This window comes from Mya arenaria, chromosome 4, assembly GCF_026914265.1.
Source record: "Mya arenaria isolate MELC-2E11 chromosome 4, ASM2691426v1".
Classification (NCBI taxonomy): Eukaryota; Metazoa; Mollusca; class Bivalvia; order Myida; family Myidae; genus Mya; species Mya arenaria.
The window spans coordinates 71,470,863-71,494,096 of record NC_069125.1 but is presented as its reverse complement, the minus strand read 5'-3'; the positions used below and the strand labels follow the sequence as shown (position 1 = coordinate 71,494,096).

Below are 23,234 nucleotides of genomic sequence, written 5' to 3'. Positions count from 1 at the left end.
GTCTGAATCCAATGTGTTTAGTTCGTCTACCTTGCTAAATTATAGAATGAATTAAGCATAACGATATTTAATAGTTGGAGATACATGTTGATGCAAAAAAAATTGTTGTTTTTTTCTAATTTTAATCCATCCGGTCTATTATACATTTATGATCAAAACAAAAAAAGGATATGTTTGTGATAAAAATATTAGCGATATTTTGCTCTCTTTCAACTTAGAAATGTGTGACCACGTAGCTGTTAATAATAAAGTCTATTTTTTATCTGTACAAAAATCATATGGGTTTTTAATTTTTATCAGTACGAAAATAATGTGTGTGTTTTTTTTTTTAATCTTCTTTAAATCTGTACACAAATCTTCTTTAAATCTGTACACAAATCTTCTTTAAATCTGTACACAAGTCTTCTTTTTATCTGTACATAAATTATATTGTTTTGTTTTTTTGGTTTGATCATTAAAGTAAAATGAGTTTAACATGATAATGCAGTTAAATAAAAACAAAACCACACCTATAGTGCCCCATTAAAGGAACACATTTTAAATCCGTTTTATATCTAAGGAGGTTTGGAAGCATTTAATGACACAGTTTGTAAATCTATAACTTTCCTGAAAGGTTTGTGATCATGGAAGTTGACCTTTAAGTTATCACTCATAAGCTTAAGCTTCAGTATGATCATCACGAGAGAAATGTAATATTGTCCCCCGGCATGTCATTATGATACCCTTGATTATAACCAGATCGACTAATAAAACATATTAATATATTCAACATACAGCTCGAGCACAATATGCGTATGGAAATTATGATATACCGAAACTTTATGTCAAATTTTCTTGCATTGCAAGCACTTTGGTATTTCTTGGCATGTGTTGGAAAATGTTGTATAGATAATGTGGCATTTGATGTACACCATGTCCTCATTGAGAGGAGTCTTTAGAAATCCTTGGCACTCGCTCAGCTCTATTGGCCATTCGATATGCGCTTACGACAATAACGTTTTAAAAAATAAAAGTAAAGATATACAATATTTTCTTACTGTCTGTACTAAATTATACGCCATTTTTACGTACATATCTGGCGCTGATATTAAATATCCTTAAAGAAAGTTGAATCCTGCCAGCCTACAGACTGCGACCGTACTTGTACGTGTACACCTTTTAACTCTGTGGCTGTGGTCGTGATTAATTTGGATGTGTATTTTGTATAAGGCATATCAAACTGGTCTTTGTAGTATGTATGTTGGATACTGGATTGTTTAACTTCAATTACCCACCATTATAACTTGTTTCTGTTTCACCACCATAGTTCAAGGTAAAAACATTGTTGTACTAGACATTTTTTCTTATTTCTGTGAACCACCCGTCCGTCTCAGTTCATTGTTATGGTAACTTTGCCTTATTACGTATCTAGCCATATAAGGAGTTTCATTTTACATTCATCAATGTGGTTCATATTATAGAAAACAGTTATGACGCCAAACCTAGATCCTTGTTCCTGCAAATGGCTACATTGTAAGCCACACGGCTTTCCCCTGTAGTTTTGGCCTTGATCCTTGTACCGGTTAATGGCTACATTGTAGGCTACACGGCTTACCCCTGTAGTTTTGGCCTTGATACCTGTACCTCTAAATGGCTAAATTGTAGGCCACACGGCTTTCCCCTGTAGTTTTGGTCTTGATCCTTGTACATGTAAATGGCTTCATTGTAGGCTACACGGCTTTCTTCTATAGTTTTGACCTTGATTCTTGTACCGGTTAATGGCTTCATTGTAGGATACACGGCTTTCCCCTGCAGTTTTGGCCTTGATCCTTGCATCTGTAAATGGCTTTATTGTATGCTACACGGATATCCCCTGTAGTTTTGGCCTTGATCCATGTACCTGTAAATGGCTACATTGTAGGCTACACGGCTTTCCCCTGTAGTTTTGGCCTTGATCCTTGTACCGGTTAATGGCTACATTGTAGGCTACACGGCTTTCCCCCGAAGTTTTGACCTTGATCCTTGTACCGGTTAATGGCTACATTGTAGGCTAAACGGCTTTCCCCTGTAGTTTTGGCCTTGATCCTTGTACATGTTCCTCTAAATGGCCACATTGTAGGCTACACGGATATCCCCTGTAGTTTTGGCCTAGATCCTTGTTCCTGCAAATGGCCATTTTGTAGGCTATACGGCTTTCTTCTGTAGTTTTGGCCTTGATTATTGTACCTATAAATGGCTACATTGTAGGCTACACGGCTTTCCCCTGTAGTTTTTGCCTTGATCCTTGTTCCTGTAAGTGGCTACATAGTAGGCTATACGGCTCTAACCTGTAGTTTTGGCCTCGATTCTTGTACCTGAAGATGGTTACATTGTAGGCTACACGGATATCCCCTGTAGTTTTGGCCTTGATACTTGTTCCTGTTAGTGGCTACATTGTAGGCGTCACAGCTTCCACCTCTAGTTTTGGCCTCGATCCTTGTACCTGTAAATGGCTACATTGTAGGCTATACAGATATCCCCTGTATTTTGAATGATTTTATTACAATATAGATAGGTTTATGAGTTGTGTTACAGGTGCTATGGGGATGGTGTGGGCCGTGGTCTGGTGGTTCCTAGCCTTTGAGAGGCCCAGTAAGCATCCATATATAACCGAGCACGAGCGTGTCTACATTGAGACATGCATCGGGGAAAACACCAGCGTTTTGAAAACGGTAGGCAGGTGTCCATGATATGTTTAAATTATTGTTTACTAAAAGTCATGTTCAACATGAGCAAGAAAATAGTTTCTGAAAACAACTTATCGGAATACCTCAAAATAACTTAGTTATAATATACCTCGAAATGGTTCATTGTGTGTTAGAATATAGAAGAAGAATATTTTAAATTAAAGTAAGCACACTCGTTCGTGTGTGTGAGCGCAATCCGCTCAGAAAAAATATTTTCCCCAACAAACATTAAACGTCTTATAATCAACGTAAATACATGATATGTTAACAAAAATAATGATGTCATCAGCACACATTAAACGTCTTATAATCAACGTAAACACGCATTCAGGAGATGAAGACGCCATGGCTGAAGTTTGCGACATCACTTCCGGTGATTGCGATCATGGTGGCGAACTTTTGTCGCTCGTGGACATTCTACCTGCTTATCATCGAGCAGCCATCATACTTCAGCGAGGTCTTCGACTTTGACATTTCCAAGGTCAGTATAACAGAGAGCGCGTTTTCTTCTAGGTCACATCATAACACCAACATTCTTGGCACTTGGGACTCACTAATAATGTAATCGCATGATTGCAAACATAAAAGTCGATTAGAAATGGACCACCGAGAAAATAATATTTTCACAAGAACATTAAATTCAAATATTTCCCAAAATTATGAGGCATTTAAAAGCAGACATTGATTATATGCGTGTTCCATTTCAGAGCGGGATACTGTCGGCGTTGCCCCATTTGATTATGGCCATTATAGTTCCAATTGGTGGTTTTATTGCCGACTTCTTGCGTAGGCGCGGCATTCTATCCACAACTGTTGTTCGAAAGATCTTTAACTGTGGAGGTAACTTCGACGGAGCAAACTTTCACTGATTTTCATGTTTAATTAAACTGATTAATTGTACAAGGTCGACTGTAAGGCTAAACTCGTATTAATCAAAACAGTTATCTTATTGAGTTTTGATTTAATTAAATTGTTTATGATATCACCCGTGAGTACATAGAGTATTTACTATCTGCTGAAATACTTTGTGGATTTGTATATATTAATTCTTGTTATTGATTCAGGTTTTATATTTTCTGTAGTTGTCAGCCGAAATATGTTTTACAGGTTTCGGCATGGAGGCGGTTTTTCTGCTGGGCGTGGGATTCACTCGAAACACAACCACCGCCATTGTCTGTCTGACCCTGGCCGTCGGCTTCAGCGGATTTGCAATATCCGGTAAGAGTAAACGTATAACGAACCATATATAACATTTATAAGGAAACTTTATTGTAAGTGATTAAAAACCGATCAGACATCATTTATTTTTACATACTTAGTACATGTATATGAAAACACGAATTTAGCATCAGGGAAATGTAAAGAGGGAAAACAAATTAGTTTAATCAGCTTCTAAAACAGGTCGGCGAAAAATAATGTTTATTCTCTCTGTCAGAAATAAAACAATCTACACATTTCCTTTCGTGGTGACAGGCAGTTATGTAAGAACACGTCTTAAATTTGGTAGACAGATAAAATATCATGAGTGAACCTTTATTTATCCACTCCCTTAACTAGAGGCAAATAGCTGCGCACAAATACTCTGGTGATAGTGGCTATAGTGCCATGCATGTTCAACTTTCTGCAAACAAAATATTGCGAACTTGAACTTGTAGCAACTCCATCATAGTTGCCATCCAGTAAAGGTAGTGCGCCATTCTCCCGCCAGTTTGCCATTATGCCAGGTTCCGGCGCGTACCCACACTTGGTCGCCAACCTGTAGCTCCAATGAGACAGTGTTGGCAGCCACACTGTAGTCGTTGATGTCGCCGGAGTCCGACATAGCCGTACCCTTCTTTTCACCGTTCAGCATCAACTCTGTGTTCATCCATGTGCGGTTCTTGTTAGTTGTCACCCAGGAGAAAACATACACGCCCGCTGTTTTGCTGGTGAAGATCCCATTAGATGGGCTGTAAGCTCCCCCTTTGTTTGTGATGACCACGTCAAACACGATAGTGGTGTGGTTGGGTATGCCTGACTTATCAGCTGACATGGTCGCGGTAAAGGCAGTTCTCGGTTGGCCTCTTTGTAACCCTACAATCAATATTTTTTTTCAAATTAACAAGTCAAACCCAATGAACATACCAGACTACTAATACAGAAAGTAAAGCGAAGTCTTACTCACCTTGAAGAGCGTCTGAGAGTTCCTGCTGCTGCGCCTTCAACTTTTCAATCTCTGATTCCAAAGACACCAGTGTTTTTAACAGTTTATAGTCGTAATCAAATCTCGACGTACACTGTGGTTCTAGATCTCCAGACACCGTCGAACTCCACCCCAAAACGGCAACGATCGTATATGCAATGATTAACATGCTGAACTGCCAAGTAGACAAACCAAGTGCTGTATTCGTTTGTAAGCGCAGCAGCTAAATGACTTGCAACTTTCTCTACACGCAGTTCGAAGAACGTTTCCCTGAAATCATACCTAGAAATATTTTGATTTCATAGGAATGTGTTGATAGACATATTGATATACTGGTATTTGCAAAAAGCCAACTCGATACCATGGGAGATAAACAGCAGATATGTTTGAAATATCATACTTGAGTGTTGTACCGGTAGTCTCGCTGTAGCGGAATATTTATTAAACATGAGTAAGTAAGTAAGCATATTTCGAATCAAATACTTCCGATGAAGATACAAGCCAAAGACTAACTGAACTTGCACTTCAAACTTCTGATTATTTTGTTGATAAAAGAATACTATTAATAAAATAATATCTGACATTCTTGACCTTACGTCATTTCGCCGTACGTTCGTTGAAACGATGGCCCAATTGGTATATATTGCATAGGCAAACCATAATCGAGATGTCATGCCACATGCTGGTTAACCAAGAGAGAGCTAAAGTTCTTATAAATGGCATTCAATGGTCAATAAATGAAAAGTAAATCGAATATGTTAATGTTGCAATAGCAACTACAGTGAATAAACCATGAATAATACCGTGGAAACTACAGTGGTTGAATCATTAATGAAACAATGGAAACTTTAGTAAATAAACCATTAATAATACTGTGGAAACTACAGTGGTTGAACCATTAATGAAACCGTGGAAACTACAGTGGCTGAACCATTAATTAAACCATGGCAACTTCAGTGGCGGAACCATTTATTAAGCCATGGAAACTACAGTGGTTGAACCATTAATGAAACCGTGGAAACTATAGTGAATGAACCATACAATTATTATACACTGTAAACAACACTACAGTGAATTAACCATTAATGAACCGTGGGAACTACCCTGAATAAACCATTTATAAAACCGTGGAAACTACACTTTAGTTTATGAATCATTAATGAAACCGTGGAAACTACCATGCAGTTTATGAATTATTAATGAAACCGTGGAAACTACAGTGAATGGACCATTAATGAAACCGTGGAAACTATAGTGACTGAAGTATTAATAAAACCGTGGAAACTACACTGCAGTTTATGAACCATTAATTAAGCCGTGGCATTAATGAAACCGTGGCAACTACACTGCAGTTTATGAACAATTTATGAAGCCGTGGAAACTAAAGTGAATGGACCATTTATAAAACCATGGAAACTACAGTGAATGGAACATTAATAAAACCATGGAAACTAAAGTGAATGGACCAATAATAATACCGTTGAAACTATAGTAAATAAACCATTGAAGAAACCGTGGAAACTACAGTAAATGAACCATTAATGAAACCGTGGAAACTATAGTGAATGAACCATTAATGAAACCGTGGAAACCATAGTGAATGAACCATTAATGAAACCGTGGATACTATAATGAATGGACCATTAATGATACCGTTTAAACTAGAGTGAATGGACCATTTATAAAACCGTGAAAACTACAGTGAATGATCTATTAATGAAGCCATGGAAACTATCGTGTATGAACCATTAATAAAACCATGGAAACTATAGTGAATGAACCATTAATGATACCGTGGAGATTTAAGTGAAAGAACCATTCATGAAACCGTGGAAACTGCAGTGAATGAATCATTAATGAAACCGTGGAAACTACAGTGACTGGATCATTAATGAAACCGGGGAATGAATGGACCATTAATGATACCATGGAAACTACACTGCAGTGAATGAATCATTTATGATACCATGGCAACTACAGTGACTGGATCATTAGTGAAACTGGGGAAACTACAGCGAATGAAACATTTATAGACCGTGGAAACTACAGTGAATGAACCATTAATGAAACCTTGAAAACTGTAGTGGATGAACCTTTAATAAAACCGTGGAAACTAAAGTGAATGAACCATTAATGGATTTTATAATTATTTAAACTACAGGGACAACATTAGTAGTCTTAAATTATCCAGGTCAAAAAGACACTTATCAAAAAAGGTATTCGAAATGTAAATTGATTGGTCAATACTCACCCGATAATTATTATTTACCAATGAAATTATTTAAAAATATGCAACCTAGCCGGAAGATAACCGTCGACAATTTATTCCATTGGCTGTGGAAGGTCATAGAAAATGTGTGGCCTACTATCGAAAGATAATCATATCATAAGATGGATCAACAATCAACTGAAACCTGAAAGTCTGTTTTATAGGTGTTTTACATTTACACGTAAATTGATCATACATAGAACGATACGATACGTGACAGTACGCTTTGTTTATTGCGTAATTCATGATGCATTGTTCAAAACAATGTTTAAAAACATATAATGAAGGGAGAAAATGCACACACAATATAATTATGTAGAGCCTTTATGGTTTCGTTGAAATGGGATAAGACCTCATTTTCTAATTACCTTAACCGAATTTCGATAACACCACAAGGCAAAAACACAACTAATTACCTCTAAAAATACTTTCAACGTTTATTTTAAACACAAACACCAGATATTTAAACAGATTACGTTAAAGACGTATCGTCGAAAGGTCAGGTCAACTAGAGAATAATAACACATAGTTTATGGGGGGGTTTTCTTGCCATTTCTGTAGAATTTAAATTTCATTAATAATCATAATTATATCATCGCAATCGGCAGAAAAGTGCGCGTTTCCCAGTTAATTTTAATCATGAGAATTATTATACTTCACGTTCACTGAGCAATGCGAACAAATATTCGATTTGAACCCATAATATGAGATATAGTGATATATTGGATGAGTTGGGCACATGACTCAGCGCATAGTGGAATGACAAACAAATTATAAATAGTTGGATCGTTTACTTATTATATACAATACTGATTTTCAACAGACTGTTTAGCCCGTTTTCCCTGAATGTTTTATTCAGATAACGATGTTAGAAAAACAAATGCTATGTACATTTCGAAATAAATACATTTCAAGTGTGAAATAATAACTGCTACATTATTTACGTCGCAATACTTGAATCTCGAGTTCCGATTGAGAACCCTTTGTGTTCAAGTAAATAAAGACACGGAAACCAATTTGAGGTTAAACACTGAAATCGTGCTGTATAAACACGGACAATGAATATGCCTGTGTTACAATAAATAAGTCACCTACATCTTCAAAAACGTGACATCTGAAAACAAGTGTTGAATATAGGTATTACAATGTATCGGTTTTATGACCAATTGCAATGAGGAACGGAATCAGCACATTGAACAAAAGACCCCGTAAATATTCCAGGACTAATTCTGTACCCAGGGAATTAGTGCAGAGTTCCATGAAGCAACCATTTTTCTCTGTTATAACTCAAATGGACAAACGGGATCAGACCAAACTTGAAACTAGTCACGTGTCATGCTATAGCACACACGGTCTTAACTAAGCGCTTTTTTTAATGTATGCAATTAAAATGGAAATGCGTGTATAAGGTAAATAGACGTACTATCTGATGAAAAGATTTTAAACGTTTTTATCAAGTCGAACTTCATTTAAACACATGTGACGCAATGAGAACATGGAAGGCACGCGCTCATGTGCTCACGTGCTCCGTTACAATGGTTACTATGTGTGATTCCAATAGAAGTGTCAGAAGATATCAAGTAATAGTGTTTTCTTTTCTTTACTTAACCATTAATTCGGGTTAAGCCGGACAAACCAAGCTGCCGAATTAATTCTTTAGAAAAGCAAAACACTTGCGTACCAATAATGTAATTACTAAATGGACATCTGGTTATTCTCGTCGGAAGCTTTCTTAATGGTTAATCAGAATACGTCCGCCTTCGCATTTGCGGAGACATGAGCGTCATCACCGAATACGATTTTCCAACATATACTGACCTTTCATGATTTTACGGCACCTTTGTCTGAATAAGTTAACGTTATAGGTGTGTTTTTATCGTTCGTTCAGCGCTACTTATCAAGCTTTACTTACAATTTCATCGCTTTATTGTAATGCTCTTCGCTTTTCAAGCCTGGTCTCTAATTGCTACAAAATAATTTCTTAGCAAACATTGAATTGTTTGTTTTGTATTCACGGAAAAAACATCAATCTCTTACAAAATATCTTTTATACGTACGAATGTTAAAGTGGCGTAAAAAAGGTGCGACTTTCTAAAACAGACAAACGTACTGAGAAGTACATTGCTATAAGTTTCAGATGATTTCACTTCATCATAGATATTTCGTGAAAGTGACACTAACTGTGGTTATTTCATAATTTGATATAGCTGGGACCAAAAATTATACATGTAATCCTACTCTCAGGATATAGGTATGATATTACATCAATGCGAATAGAATTTGATTGGATTTAAACATATTTTATGGCATTTTTCTTCGAACTGTTTTAATAGACTACAACAACATGGATATAAACTATACAAAAGAGTAGTCAAATATGTTTGGAAATCTTGTTTTATGATAATGAGCGTTAAAACAGTAAAGTATCTCAATAAAAACGACACATTCTGAAACCTAATCACATCTTCGCAAAACATGTGTTTGTTTCCCTTTATGGCAGTAAAAAAATCATAATGTCTCAAAGAACCAGATGCCACTTGTTTAGTGTAATTCTGGTTAACCAAGAGAGAGCTAAAGTTCTTATAAATGGCATTCAATGGTCACTAAATGAAAAGTAAATCGAATATGTCAATGTTGCAATAGAAACTACAGTGACTGAACCATTATGGGTACCATAGCAACTACAGTGAATGGACCATTAATGAAACCGTGGAAACTACATTGAATAAACTATTAGTAATACCGTGGAAAAAAACAGTGAATAAACCATGAATAATACCGTGGAAACTACAGTGGTTGAATCATTAATGAAACAATGGAAACTATAGTAAATAAACCATTAATAATACTGTGGAAACTACAGTGGTTGAACCATTAATGAAACCGTGGAAACTACAGTGGCTGAACCATTAATTAAACCATGGCAACTACAGTGGCGGAACCATTTATTAAGCCATGGAAACTACAGTGGTTGAACCATTAATGAAACCGTGGAAACTATAGTGAATGAACCATACAATTATTATACACTGTAAACAACACTACAGTGAATTAACCATTAATGAACCGTGGGAACTACCCTGAATAAACCATTTATAAAACCGTGGAAACTACACTTTAGTTTATCAATTATTAATGAAACCGTGGAAACTACAGTGAATGGACCATTAATGAAACCGTGGAAACTATAGTGACTGAAGTATTACTAAAACCGTGGAAACTACACTGCAGTTTATGAACAATTTATGAAGCCGTGGAAACTAAAGTGAATGGACCAATAATAAAACCTTGGAAACTACAGTTAATGGAACATTAATAAAACCATGGAAACTAAAGTGAATGGACCAATAATAATACCGTTGAAACTATAGTAAATAAACCATTGAAGAAACCGTGGAAACTACAGTAAATGAACCATTAATGAAACCGTGGAAACCATAGTGAATGGACCATTAATGATACCGTTTAAACTACAGTGAATGGACCATTAATAAAACCGTGAAAACTACAGTGAATGAACCATTATTGATACCGTGGAAACTATAGTGAATGATATATTAATGAAGCCATGGAAACTGCAGTGTATGAAACATTAATAAAACCATGGAAACTATAGTGAATGAACCATTAATGATACCGTGGAGATTTAAGTGAAAGAACCATTCATGAAACCGTGGAAACTGCAGTGACTGGATCATTAATGAAACCGGGGAATGAATGGACCATTAATGATACCATGGAAACTACACTGCAGTGAATGAATCATTTATGATACCATGGCAACTACAGTGACTGGATCATTAATGAAACTGGGGAAACTACAGTGAATGAAACATTTATAGACCGTGGAAACTACAGTGAATGAACCATTAATGAAACCTTGAAAACTGTAGTGGATGAACCTTTAATAAAACCGTGGAAACTAAAGTGAATGAACCATTAATGGATTTTATAATTATTTAAACTACAGGGACAACATTAGTAGTCTTAAATTATCCAGGTCAAAAAGACACTTATCAAAAAAGGTATTCGAAATGTAAATTGATTGGTCAATACTCACCCAATAATTATTATTTACCAATGAAATTATTTAAAAATGTGCAACCTAGCCGGAAGATAACCGTCGACAATTTATTCCATTGGCTGTGGAAGGTCATAGAAAATGTGTGGCCTACTATCGAAAGATAATCATATCATAAGATGGATCAACAATCAACTGAAACCTGAAAGTCTGTTTTATAGGTGTTTTACATTTACACGTAAATTGATCATACATAGAACGATACGATACGTGACAGTACGCTTTGTTTATTGCGTAATTCATGATGCATTGTTCAAAACAATGTATAAAAACATATAATGAAGGGAGAAAATGCACACACATAATATAATTATGTAGAGCCTTTATGGTTTCGTTGAAATGGGATAAGACCTCATTTTCTAATTACCTTAACCGAATTTCGATAACACCACAAGGCAAAAACACAACTAATTACCTCTAAAACTACTTTCAACGTTTATTTTAAACACAAACACCAGATATTTAAACAGATTACGTTAAAGACGTATCGTCGAAAGGTCATGTCAACTAGAGAATAATAAGACATAGTTTATGGGGTTTTTTTCTTGCCATTTCTGTAGAATTTAAATTTCATTAATAATCATAATTATATCATCGCAATCGGCAGAAAAGTGCGCGTTTCCCAGTTAATTTTAATCATTAGAATTATTATACTTCACGTTCACTGAGCAATGCGAACAAATATTCGATTTGAACCCATAATATGAGATATAGTGATATATTGGATGAGTTGGGCACATGACTCAGCGCATAGTGGAATGACAAACAAATTATAAATAGTTGGATCGTTTACTTATTATATACAATACTGATTTTCAACAGACTGTTTAGCCCGTTTTCCCTGAATGTTTTATTCAGATAACGATGTTAGAAAAACAAATGCTATGTACATTTCGAAATAAATACATTTCAAGTGTGAAATAATAACTGCCACATTATTTACGGCGCATTCCGATTGAGAACCCTTTGTGTTTAAGTAAATAAAGACACGGAAACCAATTTTAGGTTAAACACTGAAATCGTGCTGTATTAACACGGACAATGAATATGCCTGTGTTACAATAAATAAGTCACCTACATCTTCAAAAACGTGACATCTGAAAACAAGTGTTGAATAGGTATTACAATGTATCGGTTTTATAACCAATTGCAATGAGGAACGGAATCAACACATTGCACAAAAGACCCCGTAAATATTCCAGGACTATTTCTGTACCCAGGGAATTAGTGCAGAGTTCCATGAAGCAACCATTTTTCTCTGTTATAACTTAAATGGACAAACGGGATCAGACCAAACTTGAAACTAGTCACGTGTCATGCTATAGCACACACGGTCTTAACTTAGCGCTTTTTTAATGTATGCAATTAAAATGGAAATGCGTGTATAAGGTAAATAGACGTACTATCTGATGAAAAGATTTAAAACGTTTTTATCAAGTCGAACTTCATTTAAACACATGTGACGCAATGAGAACATGGAAGGCACGCGCTCATGTGCTCACGTGCTCCGTTACAATGGTTACTATGTGTGATTCCAATAGAAGTGTCAGAAGATATCAAGTAATAGTGTTTTCTTTTCTTTACTTAACCATTAATTCGGGTTAAGCCGGACAAACCAAGCTGCCGAATTAATTCTTTAGAAAAGCAAAACACTTGCGTACCAATAATGTAATTACTAAATGGACATCTGGTTATTCTCGTCGGAAGCTTTCTTAATGGTTAATCAGAATACGTCCGCCTTCGCATTTGCGGAGACATGAGCGTCATCACCGAATACGATTTTCCAACATATACTGACCTTTCATGATTTTACGGCACCTTTGTCTGAATAAGTTAATGTTATAGGTGTGTTTTTATCGTTCGTTCAGCGCTACTTATCAAGCTTTACTTACAATTTCATCGCTTTATTGTAATGCTCTTCGCTTTTCAAGCCTGGTCTCTAATTGCTACAAAATAATTTCTTAGCAAACATTGAATTGTTTGTTTTGTATTTACGGGAAAAACATCAATCTCTTACAAAATATCTTTTATACGTACGAATGTTAAAGTGGCGTAAAAAAGGTGCGACTTTCTAAAACAGACAAACGTACTGAGAAGTACATTGCTATAAGTTTCAGATGATTTCACTTCATCATAGATATTTCGTGAAAGTGACACTAACTGTGGTTATTTCATAATTTGATATAGCTGGGACCAAAAATTATACATGTAATCCTACTCTCAGGATATAGGTATGATATTACATCAATGCGAATAGAATTTGATTGGATTTAAACATATTTTATGGCATTTTTCTTCGAACTGTTTTAATAGACTACAACAACATGGATATAAACTATACAAAAGAGTAGTCAGATATGTTTGGAAATCTTGTTTTATGATAATAAGCGTTAAAACAGTAAAGTATCTCAATCAAAAACGACACATTCTGAAACCTAATCACATCTTCGCAAAACATTTGTTTGTTTCCCTTTATGGCAGTAAAAAGATCATAATGTCTCAAAGAACCAGATGCCACTTGTTTCTCACTAAATTGCGATATGGCGTATTCTGATGCCCCACACGCCATTTCAGACTTAAACAGTTTTCAGTTTTAATAAACTGTGTTTATTATTACCATAATTATAGTGGTGAGCTCTGCCTGACGAAATGAGGCATTTGACAGTGGTGTTTTCCCCGTCCCTTCTGTATCTGTAATTCGGTATGAACACATTGACGTTTCAAAATTACTGACAATGTTCCCTTTTTTACCGTTTACGTGTTATTTGCGCTTATGGTGTCTTGTGTAGTAAAATACAAGCGACATCTAAACTTGACATTATTCTTCATGCCATCAATATCTCATAGCCACATGGTCTTGGTGTCATATTACATTTGATAAACATAACTTTGTTTTGTTGCACGGTGTTTTCATGTTATTCCATTTTAACTCAAGGACAATATACCATAATACAAATGGCATTGATAAAGATATACCCTTCCATCTGATAGCTGATTTGTTTGTAGGTTTCAACGTGAACCACCTGGACATTGCACCTCGCTATGCCAGCATCCTGATGGGCTTCAGTAACGGGTTCGGCACCATCGCCGGCATGCTGTGTCCTATCATCACGGAGTCCCTCACCAAACACGAGGTATTACACGCTTAAATATAGACCAACCTTTACGGTGATGTATGTTTAGTGAATGCTGAATCCAGATTTTAACTTCCTTTGTTGTTGCTTTTTCGAAGAAGAAACCGAGATCTTTTTTCTCGTTTTCAACGTCATTAACGACCTCGGCATGCGAACGTGTCTTTTTTGGCCGTATTAAAAAACGGTTCGATATATTCGAGTGCAAATTGCAAACAGAACAAGACAAACATTATAATAAAGGTCCATAACTCTGGATTGAATAATTGTTTAGTTAACTTTTCTTAAAACTATGCGATTGTACTGTAATTTACATAAGATGCCCGGCAGTTGTCCGGTTAGCGCTCACCAAGGCGACCCGGGTTTGATTCCCAGCCTGGTCGCATGTGAGTTTGGTTAGTGGTCACCAAGCCGGATGAGTGAGTTTTCTCCGCGTACTTCGGTTTTACCCACAACACAAGTCTACACACTCGCGCAACATCGTGCCAACGAGAGTGACTTAGTATAAGTTATCACTACTTTCTTCACAATTCGCAATTGTAAAAAATGTAATGTTTAAACTAACGCGTAACATGGACAATTTAATCATTCAGACTGCCGACGATTGGGAGAGGGTTTTCATCATAGCCAGCTGTGTCCACTTTGCTGGCGTCATCTTCTACGCCATTTTCGCTTCCGGCGACAAACAGGAATGGGCGGACCCGCCAAACGACGAATCGTGGAAACCAGAAGACACGCTAAAATCTGAGGACATGACCACTTCGTATGGAAGCCTGGGTAAAGAAAGCTTCGCCAAACCAAACGGGACCGTGCAAAGCAATAGCATTGCTGGAGACGGATACGGTTACGGATATGAGGATTACGATCAGAAGTTAGATTACACCAAGCAGAATGGTAGCGTTCAAGAACATGGAAGAGTAGTGGACGACAGCGGTTATGGATATGATGAACCTGTCAAAATTAATACGGACTACTTCTCGCAATATGGACAACCTGTTTATGAAACGAAAGAAGAACTTGTGCAAAAACGCGCTAATGAACATGTATACTATTCAGATGATGAACAGGATATATGAAAAGCATTTAACAATAATAGAACAAAATAATCTGGTGGATAAATAAGATAAAACGTCCTTAGATGAAAGATTACTGTAGACTGAGTGGTACATTCGTTCATGACTGTGTTCAAACATGCAAATAGCAGAGTGGTTTATTTATTCTCCTGATATCTATTGTTACAGTAGTAGAAAGATTTTATCGCGGATCATTACCAATGTGTCCGTTGTTTTAATATCCGATGGTTGTGCACTGACTTGTGCTCAAGTTCTTTGTTTGTTGTAAAATAGATATAAATGGATTTAGGGTAGGCACATTTTTCTGTCATAGAATATAATCACTTCTCAAATGTCTGTTCTTTACTAATATTTACTTACGCTAAATGAGGATAATTGTGATGGTAACAAGAATATCTTTTCTGTACAAACTTTATTTTCTCTGTCTGAGAAATGTTATACCTTGGTCGTGTTAAAAGGACTTGCTCATATTTTTGGGACCAAAAATCCGTTTCCTGTTTATGCATCTGAAAACACTTATTTTGTCATTATATTACTCTATGATAAATTTTTTATCATAATTGCAGAAAAATACCATTATAGTGTAAAAATGTATTTGGCTTTAAATGGGGTGCCAAATCAAGAAAAATAGAAAACAGACGCCTTAACCCCTATGCTACTAAGACTTATACAAAAGTGATGAATATTTTGACTTTTTAACAATACATTGATAACAAAGGCGATATTTACATTTGCTGAAGGGTTCCATCTTTTGGTATCTTAGTTTTAACACTCCTAATAATTTGCCACACAAACATGCATACATGCATACATAAAAATGCATTTTATAAAAACATAAGCGAGTTCCTTTAATGCAAAAACACACCTGCGGCCAACACGATATTTACCAAGACAAGGTAATGTCAACTTCATATGACGTAACGGCCGTTATCACTCAGCTAGACTAGTGTATTTGAAATGAAAAAAACTGTTAGAATTTTCTCTGTAACACAATGTAGATGTTTGAAGTTTGTTTGACTGTAATTAATATTATTGATATGCAATGTTAGAAATGCTAAAAATAAACGTTATGGCCGTTTGTTTCATACTATTTATTAAAAAAGTCGTCGATATGACATGGGCACCGGATTTATTTTTATATAGATCGCCATGATGGAACTTTGTCACTTAGAAACATTGCTTCTGATTGTGACAGTCGACGGTACCTCACATCTGAATAGTGGGCAGATAAGTAGAGGCTTTAACCATTTAAACACATAACATAACAATAAACTACATGGACACACCCACTTCCCAATAATGTATGGTCTTGTCCAGTGTCATAAAAGTAAAAACCCAGATTGCAATGGCTATATTTAGTCTCTGACAGAATGGCGTTTAATAAACCGGTGTGGAACAAGGAGAGACAAAGTCTCCATTTCAGTAAGTTTCTTTCAAGTTCAATCATAAGGTACAACTTCAAGCAACTGTGGTTTCTTAATAACATTAGCAGCGCAAAATACAATGGATCGGTATATTAATTAATACAGTAACTGTTCCATAGATTTATGTCAAAGCCATTTAAGTATATTTACTTGACTTTACATAATCAATATGTGTGTCTGGTCTAAAGTTATCAAAAGAGATCTGATAAAAAAGATCAGATCAAATGAAATGCAGATTCTTAAAACGAGCCGAGTATATACCCGACAGCCCGCTAGAAATTCAGGAATTATGGATTCTGACCAATATAAAAATCCCTAGGAATTTATAAGCTTATTGGCTTAGTCGAGAAAATCCTAGTTCCAAACGACAGTACTTGGTCGAGGAAATAGCCAGTGGTATCACTAATAAAAGCATCGGGTTAAACATATAATTACATACAAAGTGCAGTAACTGTAACTGTTGTCATAGTGAAATCAATTTACTGCCATTTGCCTTGAAACATTTGCAGTTATCACAACACACATACGTATTTTAAATAGCCCTATGATTCCAGATCTAAAACGCGTGGATATTAAAAATAGTGCAATGACATGGCAGTTAACTGTAGCAAGTAATGAAATGCATTAATTAAATGCATGTTTGTATTCAACTAAAGATATGATTTGTAATTATGAAATGAAAATAAAAGCTGGAAATAACATTCATGTTTTGAAAAGGCAATAATGTATCACGACGCACTATGCAGTTTCCAAAATAAACAATGCGGAAAAATGACAGTTCCGTGACATCTTAAGTAATTACTAAAATCGATAAATACTGTTAAAACGAATTTCTATTATGAATGACTACTTCAACACAAACCCCCAATCAGATTATGTATGGATAAAAATGTATGACCGAGTGGTATGAAAGTTACCCATGCAGTGATTGCACAATTCAAAATGTCAACAGAAGCATACATTACAAAATGTAACTTCACCATAGAAATATAACTTTTGAAGGACGACGCAACACGACCCCAATCATCTACACCATCATCCAAATCCCCTTTCATCATCCCAATCCCCTACCATCATCCCAATCCCCTACCATCATCAATCCCCGACTATGATCTCCATCCGATCCACTACCATCATCCTAATTTAATACCATCATCTCAATCGCCTATCATCATTCCAAACTCCTGCCTTCCTTCTTCCCATACCATGATCTAAATTACTTACCACGACCCCTCCCCTAGCATGATATCAATCCCCTAGCATCCTCCGATCTCCTAACATCACATAATCACTTACCATCATGCCTCGCATATCATCATACCTACCCACTACCATCATCCCAATCCCTTACCATCATCCCAATGCCCTACCATCATCCCAATCCGATGCCATCATCCCAACCCCCTACCATCATCCCAATCCCCTACCATTATCCCAGCCCCTACCATCATCTCATCCCCCTACCATCATCCCAACCCCCTACCATCGTCCCAACGCCCTACCATCATCCCAAAATCCCCTACCATCATCCAAACCCCTACCATCATCCCAACCCCCTACCACCATTCCAATTCTTTACAATAATCCCAACCCCCTTCCATCATCCCAATCCACTACCCTCATCCCAATCCCCGACCATCATCTCAACCCCCTACCATCATCCCAAACCACTGCCAGTATCCGCTGTAAATCTCGTTTCCGCATTGCACCCTTCGATCGGGTTGGGATGAACGAGCGGCCATGGAAATACTTTAAGTATTTTACTTCAATGTTGTATGCCATCGACCTTCATGGGATCTGATATTTATATAATGGTGCCATTCAAACTAATGAACACTTGTTGGTTAGAAGAATTTCATTCCATATACCAAGGTTGTGTTTCAATTGAGATATTCAATAGACCATCTGTTAATTTGTTGCAAAGACACACTTTCATATTAAAGTGACACTCGTATTTGAAATCAATACACACACGTGTTTAGCACACATAAACTTTGAATGATGTACCTTTTAAAAATAACTACTTACTTAATAATTCATTGATGGAAAATGATAATTACTGATAACAAGATTGTAACCGTGTATTTAATAGCTGTAAACGCACAAATATTAAATGATTGGTGTGTGCTAAAAGATTTACAGCGGTCAACTAATGTCTCATAAGGTAGTAATACCTTCCCTTCAAATTAAACACGGTATCCTTCATAAGAACCATTGTTTTCGACATTGATTCATCCTTTTCGGTAAATTAAAAGAATTATATTAATTGTTGTACATCTTGTTTAAGAGTAAGAGTGCATATTGTAGTCCAATATCTGTCCTAGACGGTTCAATACAAAAACATGTTTAATAATAACGTAATGCCTTTGGTCCAAACACAAAATGACATTTGTATGGTAGCGATTGATATTTCAGTTCTACTTTAACTATTAGTATGTAGGCATAATTTCGACTGTATTTTATTCAGAGTTAGAGCTATGGGTTTGATAGCAGTCATTAATTTCATAAAGCATGTGTCAACATTTTTTGAGAGACTGCTTTATCACACTCGGATTTTTAAAAGCTCGCTAAAATTAAAATTCCTCGCTTAACAGGTTATTTATTTCTTCCTGTAGCCAGTGACACAACGAATAAAAAAGCAAAAGTAAAACAAAAACGATTATTTATTTTGCAGACAGAACTAATGATGATGACTGTTGATTTTCTTTCCTCAGTCTGCAAGTATATGATTGGTGGAAGCTGCAAAAGGAGTGCCTTCAACTTAACATCATTGACAGGTAACACCCATGAAAGTATGAAAGGAAGTAGCAGACAGAGTATGCAAGGTAGTAACAGACAGAGTATGCAAGGCAGTAACAGACAAAGTATGCAAGGCAGTAACAGACAGAGTATGCAAGGCAGTAACAGACAAAGTATGCAAGGCAGTAACAGACAGAGTATGCAATGTAGTAACAGACAGAGTATGCAAGGTAGTAACAGACAGAGTATGCAATGTAGTAACAGACAGAGTATGCAAGGTAGTAACAGACAGAGTATGCAAGGAAGTAGCAGACAGGGTATGCAAGGCAGTAACAGACAGAGTATGCAATGTAGTAACAGACATAGTATGCAAGATAGTAACAGACAGAGTATGCAAGGCAGTAACAGACAAAGTATGCAAGGCAGTAACAGACAGAGTATGCAAGGAAGTAGCAGACAGAGTATGCAAGGCCGTAACAGAGTATGCAAGGTAGTGACAGACAGAGTATGCAAGGCAGTAACAGACAGAGTATGTAAGACAGTAACAGACAGAGTATGCAAGGCAGTAACAGACAGAGTATGCAAGGCAGTAACAGAGTATGCAAGGCAGTAACAGACAGAGTATGCAAGGCAGTAATATACATAGTATGCAAGGAAGTAGCAGACAGAGTATACAAGGCAGTAACAGACAGAGTCTGAAAGGTCGTATATTCAATATCAAAATATAGGATCGGACTGGAAGATGGTAAACATCTTATGAAAGTCCTTCTCACTTGTTTAGTCTGTACAGAAGTTAAGCGTATCATGGCGTTTCAGTTAATATTAAATTGTAAATGGAAAAAAAACTAATTAAATCAGAAAATGTACAAATAATGATTGTTTGAGAATGTGTATTAAAGTTGGAAACAAACTATGGAAGGAGGACGAGTATGACTTAAGGTATGTTGAGCGACATTATGAAAGAAAAAAAGTATAGTAGACTGGATTGTGCGAACTAGAATCTGTTTGTTTTCCGTATAAAGATGATCTGCACGTATTTGAAAATGGACCTGTTGGATTCTGGACTAAAAGTCTGGTCACAAAACAAGATGTCATTTAGAGCGGGTGTGGTAATTTCTGAGATGTTCTCAAGTAGCTGCAGCCTGGGAGCCGAGAAACGTGTCCATTTAATATAGGAATGACTGTTTTCTACCTCGCCACATATGATACAGTACGGACTGTTCACAATGTTTTAGCACACTACAAGCCGCGTATGAAGCACTTTGAGGGTTTTATTTCCATAATAATAATGAGCAGGTACATGCGGAATATCTTTATCTAAGTATGATGAATAATGAAATCAAGCCTGCTGTTTGGAAACTAAGCCTGCTGTTTGGAAATCAAGCCTGCTGTTTGGAAACTAAGGAGGACATTAAAACAACGGACTACAGACAGAAAAAAAAGAGTTAAAGTGATACAACGTGCGAGCGGGAACGTGCTGGTGATGATCTGCGTTGCGTAACCAGTAGGTATTCCAGTTTCCGACAGTTTATGGAACTAAATCACAAAGATATTCTGGAACTAGATGATTTTTTACTTTAAGGAATTGAATTGATTTATGTTCTTTACAACGATTTTCAATTGTGTCCCTTACGACTCCTTTCATAAGTTTAGAGATAAATACAAGTTTAGTGGCGCCTGTCGTGATTATTTCAGCTTCTTGTTGGATCTTGTTTTTCTTGCTGTTATCAAAACGTTTGTCACCGTATTCTAGAATGGGGCATATTAAACGAAATGAAAATTGTATCAAGTGATATTCGATCCAAAAACGTATAATAATTTACGCATCATATTTATTCTCTTCCAACATTTTGTTTTGAATATAGTTGATATGAGCACCCCATCGAAGATCTTTGGAAAGAAACATTCCCTGGAGGCACACAAGTATGGCACTTCATGACGTTAGTGTCAACTGGACGCACATCAGCATGGCACTGCATGAAGTCAGTGTCAAATGGACACACACACCAGTGCCGCACTACAGGACGTCAGTGTCAACCGGACGCACACCAGTTCCGCACTACCGGCAGTCAGTGTCAACCGGACGCACACCAGTTCCGCACTAAAGGCCGCCAGTGTCAACCGGACACAAACCAGAACCGCACTACAGGCCGTCGGTGTTAACCGGGCGCAAACCAGAACCGCACTACAGGCCGCCAGTGTCAACCGGACGCACACCAGTAATGCACTACAGGCCGCCAGTGGCAACCGGACGCCGTCAGTGTCCACCGGACGCACACACCAGTGCCGCACTACATGCCATCAGTGTCAACCGGACGCACACCAGTGCCGCACTCCAGCCGTCAGTGTCAACCGGACGCACATCAGTATCGTAATACAGGACGTCAGTATCCACTGGACGCACACGAGTACCCCACTACAGGCCGTCAGTGTCAACTGGACACACACCAGTGCCGCACTTTAGGCCGTCAGTGTCAACCGGCCACACACCAGTGCCGCACTACAGGCCGTCAGTGTCAATCGGACGCACATCAGTGATGCACTGTAGGACGTCAGTGTCAACCGAACGCACACCAGTACCGCACAACAGGACGTCAGTGTCAACCGGACGCACATCAGTACAGCCCTACAGGTCGTCAGTGTAAACCGAACGCAAACAGAAACGGCACTACCGGCTATCAGTGTCAACCGGGCGCAAACAAGTACAATATTTCAATACGGCAGTGTAAATCAGAGGCACACCGGCACGGCACTACAGGACGTCAGTGTCAACCGGACGCACATCAGTACCCTACTACAGGAGGTCATTGTCAACCGGACGCTTATCAGTACCGCAATACAGGACATCAGTGTAAACAGGACGCAAACAGGAACGGCACTACAGGCCGTCAGTGACAACCGGGCGCACACTTCAATACGGCAGTGTTAATTAGAGGCACACCGGCTCGGCACTACAGGACGTCAGTGTCAACCGGACGCACACCAGTGGGGCACTTCATGCCGTCAGTGTCAACCGGACGCACATCAGTACCGTAATACAGGACGTCAGTATCCACTGGACGCACACAAGTACCCCACTACAGGCCGTCAGTGTCAACCGGACACACATCAGTGCCGCACTTCAGGCCGTCAGTGTCAACCGGCCACACACCAATGCCGCACCACAGGCCGTCAGTGTCAATCGTACGCACATCAGTGATGCACTGTAGGACGTCAGTGTCAACCGAACGCACACCAGTACCGCACAACAGGACGTCAGTGTCAACCGAACGCACATCAGTACAGCCCTACAGGTCGTCAGTGTAAACCGAACGCAAACAGGAACGGCACTACCGGCTATCAGTGTCAACCGGGCGCAAACAAGTACAATATTTCACTACGGCAGTGTTAATCAGAGGCACACCGGCACGGCACTACAGGACGTCAGTGTCAACCGGACGCACATCAGTACCCCACTACAGGAGGTCATTGTCAACCGGACGCTTATCAGTACCGCAATACAGGACATCAGTGTAAACAGGACGCAAACAGGAACGGCACTACAGGCCGTCAGTGTCAACCGGGCGCACACTTCAATACGGCAGTGTTAATCAGAGGCACACCGGCTCGGCACTACAGGACGTCAGTGTC

General features: G+C 37.8%; 2 protein-coding genes across 3 annotated transcripts in view; one reads left to right on the top strand and one right to left on the bottom strand.

The window, feature by feature from the left end:
* The window catches only part of LOC128233069 (vesicular glutamate transporter 1-like), a 75,392-nt gene extending 58,826 nt beyond the window's left edge, over window positions 1–16,566 (top strand). Inside the window, exons 10-15 of one of the 2 annotated variants that reach the window (XM_052946946.1) lie at window positions 2,554–2,690; window positions 3,037–3,186; window positions 3,413–3,545; window positions 3,813–3,923; window positions 14,244–14,371; window positions 14,962–16,566. In XM_052946946.1, the coding sequence (XP_052802906.1) occupies window positions 2,554–2,690; window positions 3,037–3,186; window positions 3,413–3,545; window positions 3,813–3,923; window positions 14,244–14,371; window positions 14,962–15,444 (1,142 nt within the window). In that variant the 3' untranslated portion in view covers window positions 15,445–16,566. The remainder of the gene's footprint in view (window positions 1–2,553; window positions 2,691–3,036; window positions 3,187–3,412; window positions 3,546–3,812; window positions 3,924–14,243; window positions 14,372–14,961) is intronic. The other variant, XM_052946947.1, reaches the window with a different exon arrangement.
* On the bottom strand, window positions 3,961–5,159 carry LOC128233070 (complement C1q-like protein 2). Its single transcript, XM_052946948.1, has 2 exons — window positions 4,870–5,159; window positions 3,961–4,778 (listed from the first exon to the last, which is right to left on the bottom strand). Exons 1-2 carry the CDS (start codon window positions 5,054–5,056, stop codon window positions 4,369–4,371), a joined length of 597 nt encoding a protein of 198 aa, XP_052802908.1. The 5' UTR covers window positions 5,057–5,159; the 3' UTR covers window positions 3,961–4,368.
* Window positions 16,567–23,234: the final 6,668 nt, after the last annotated feature.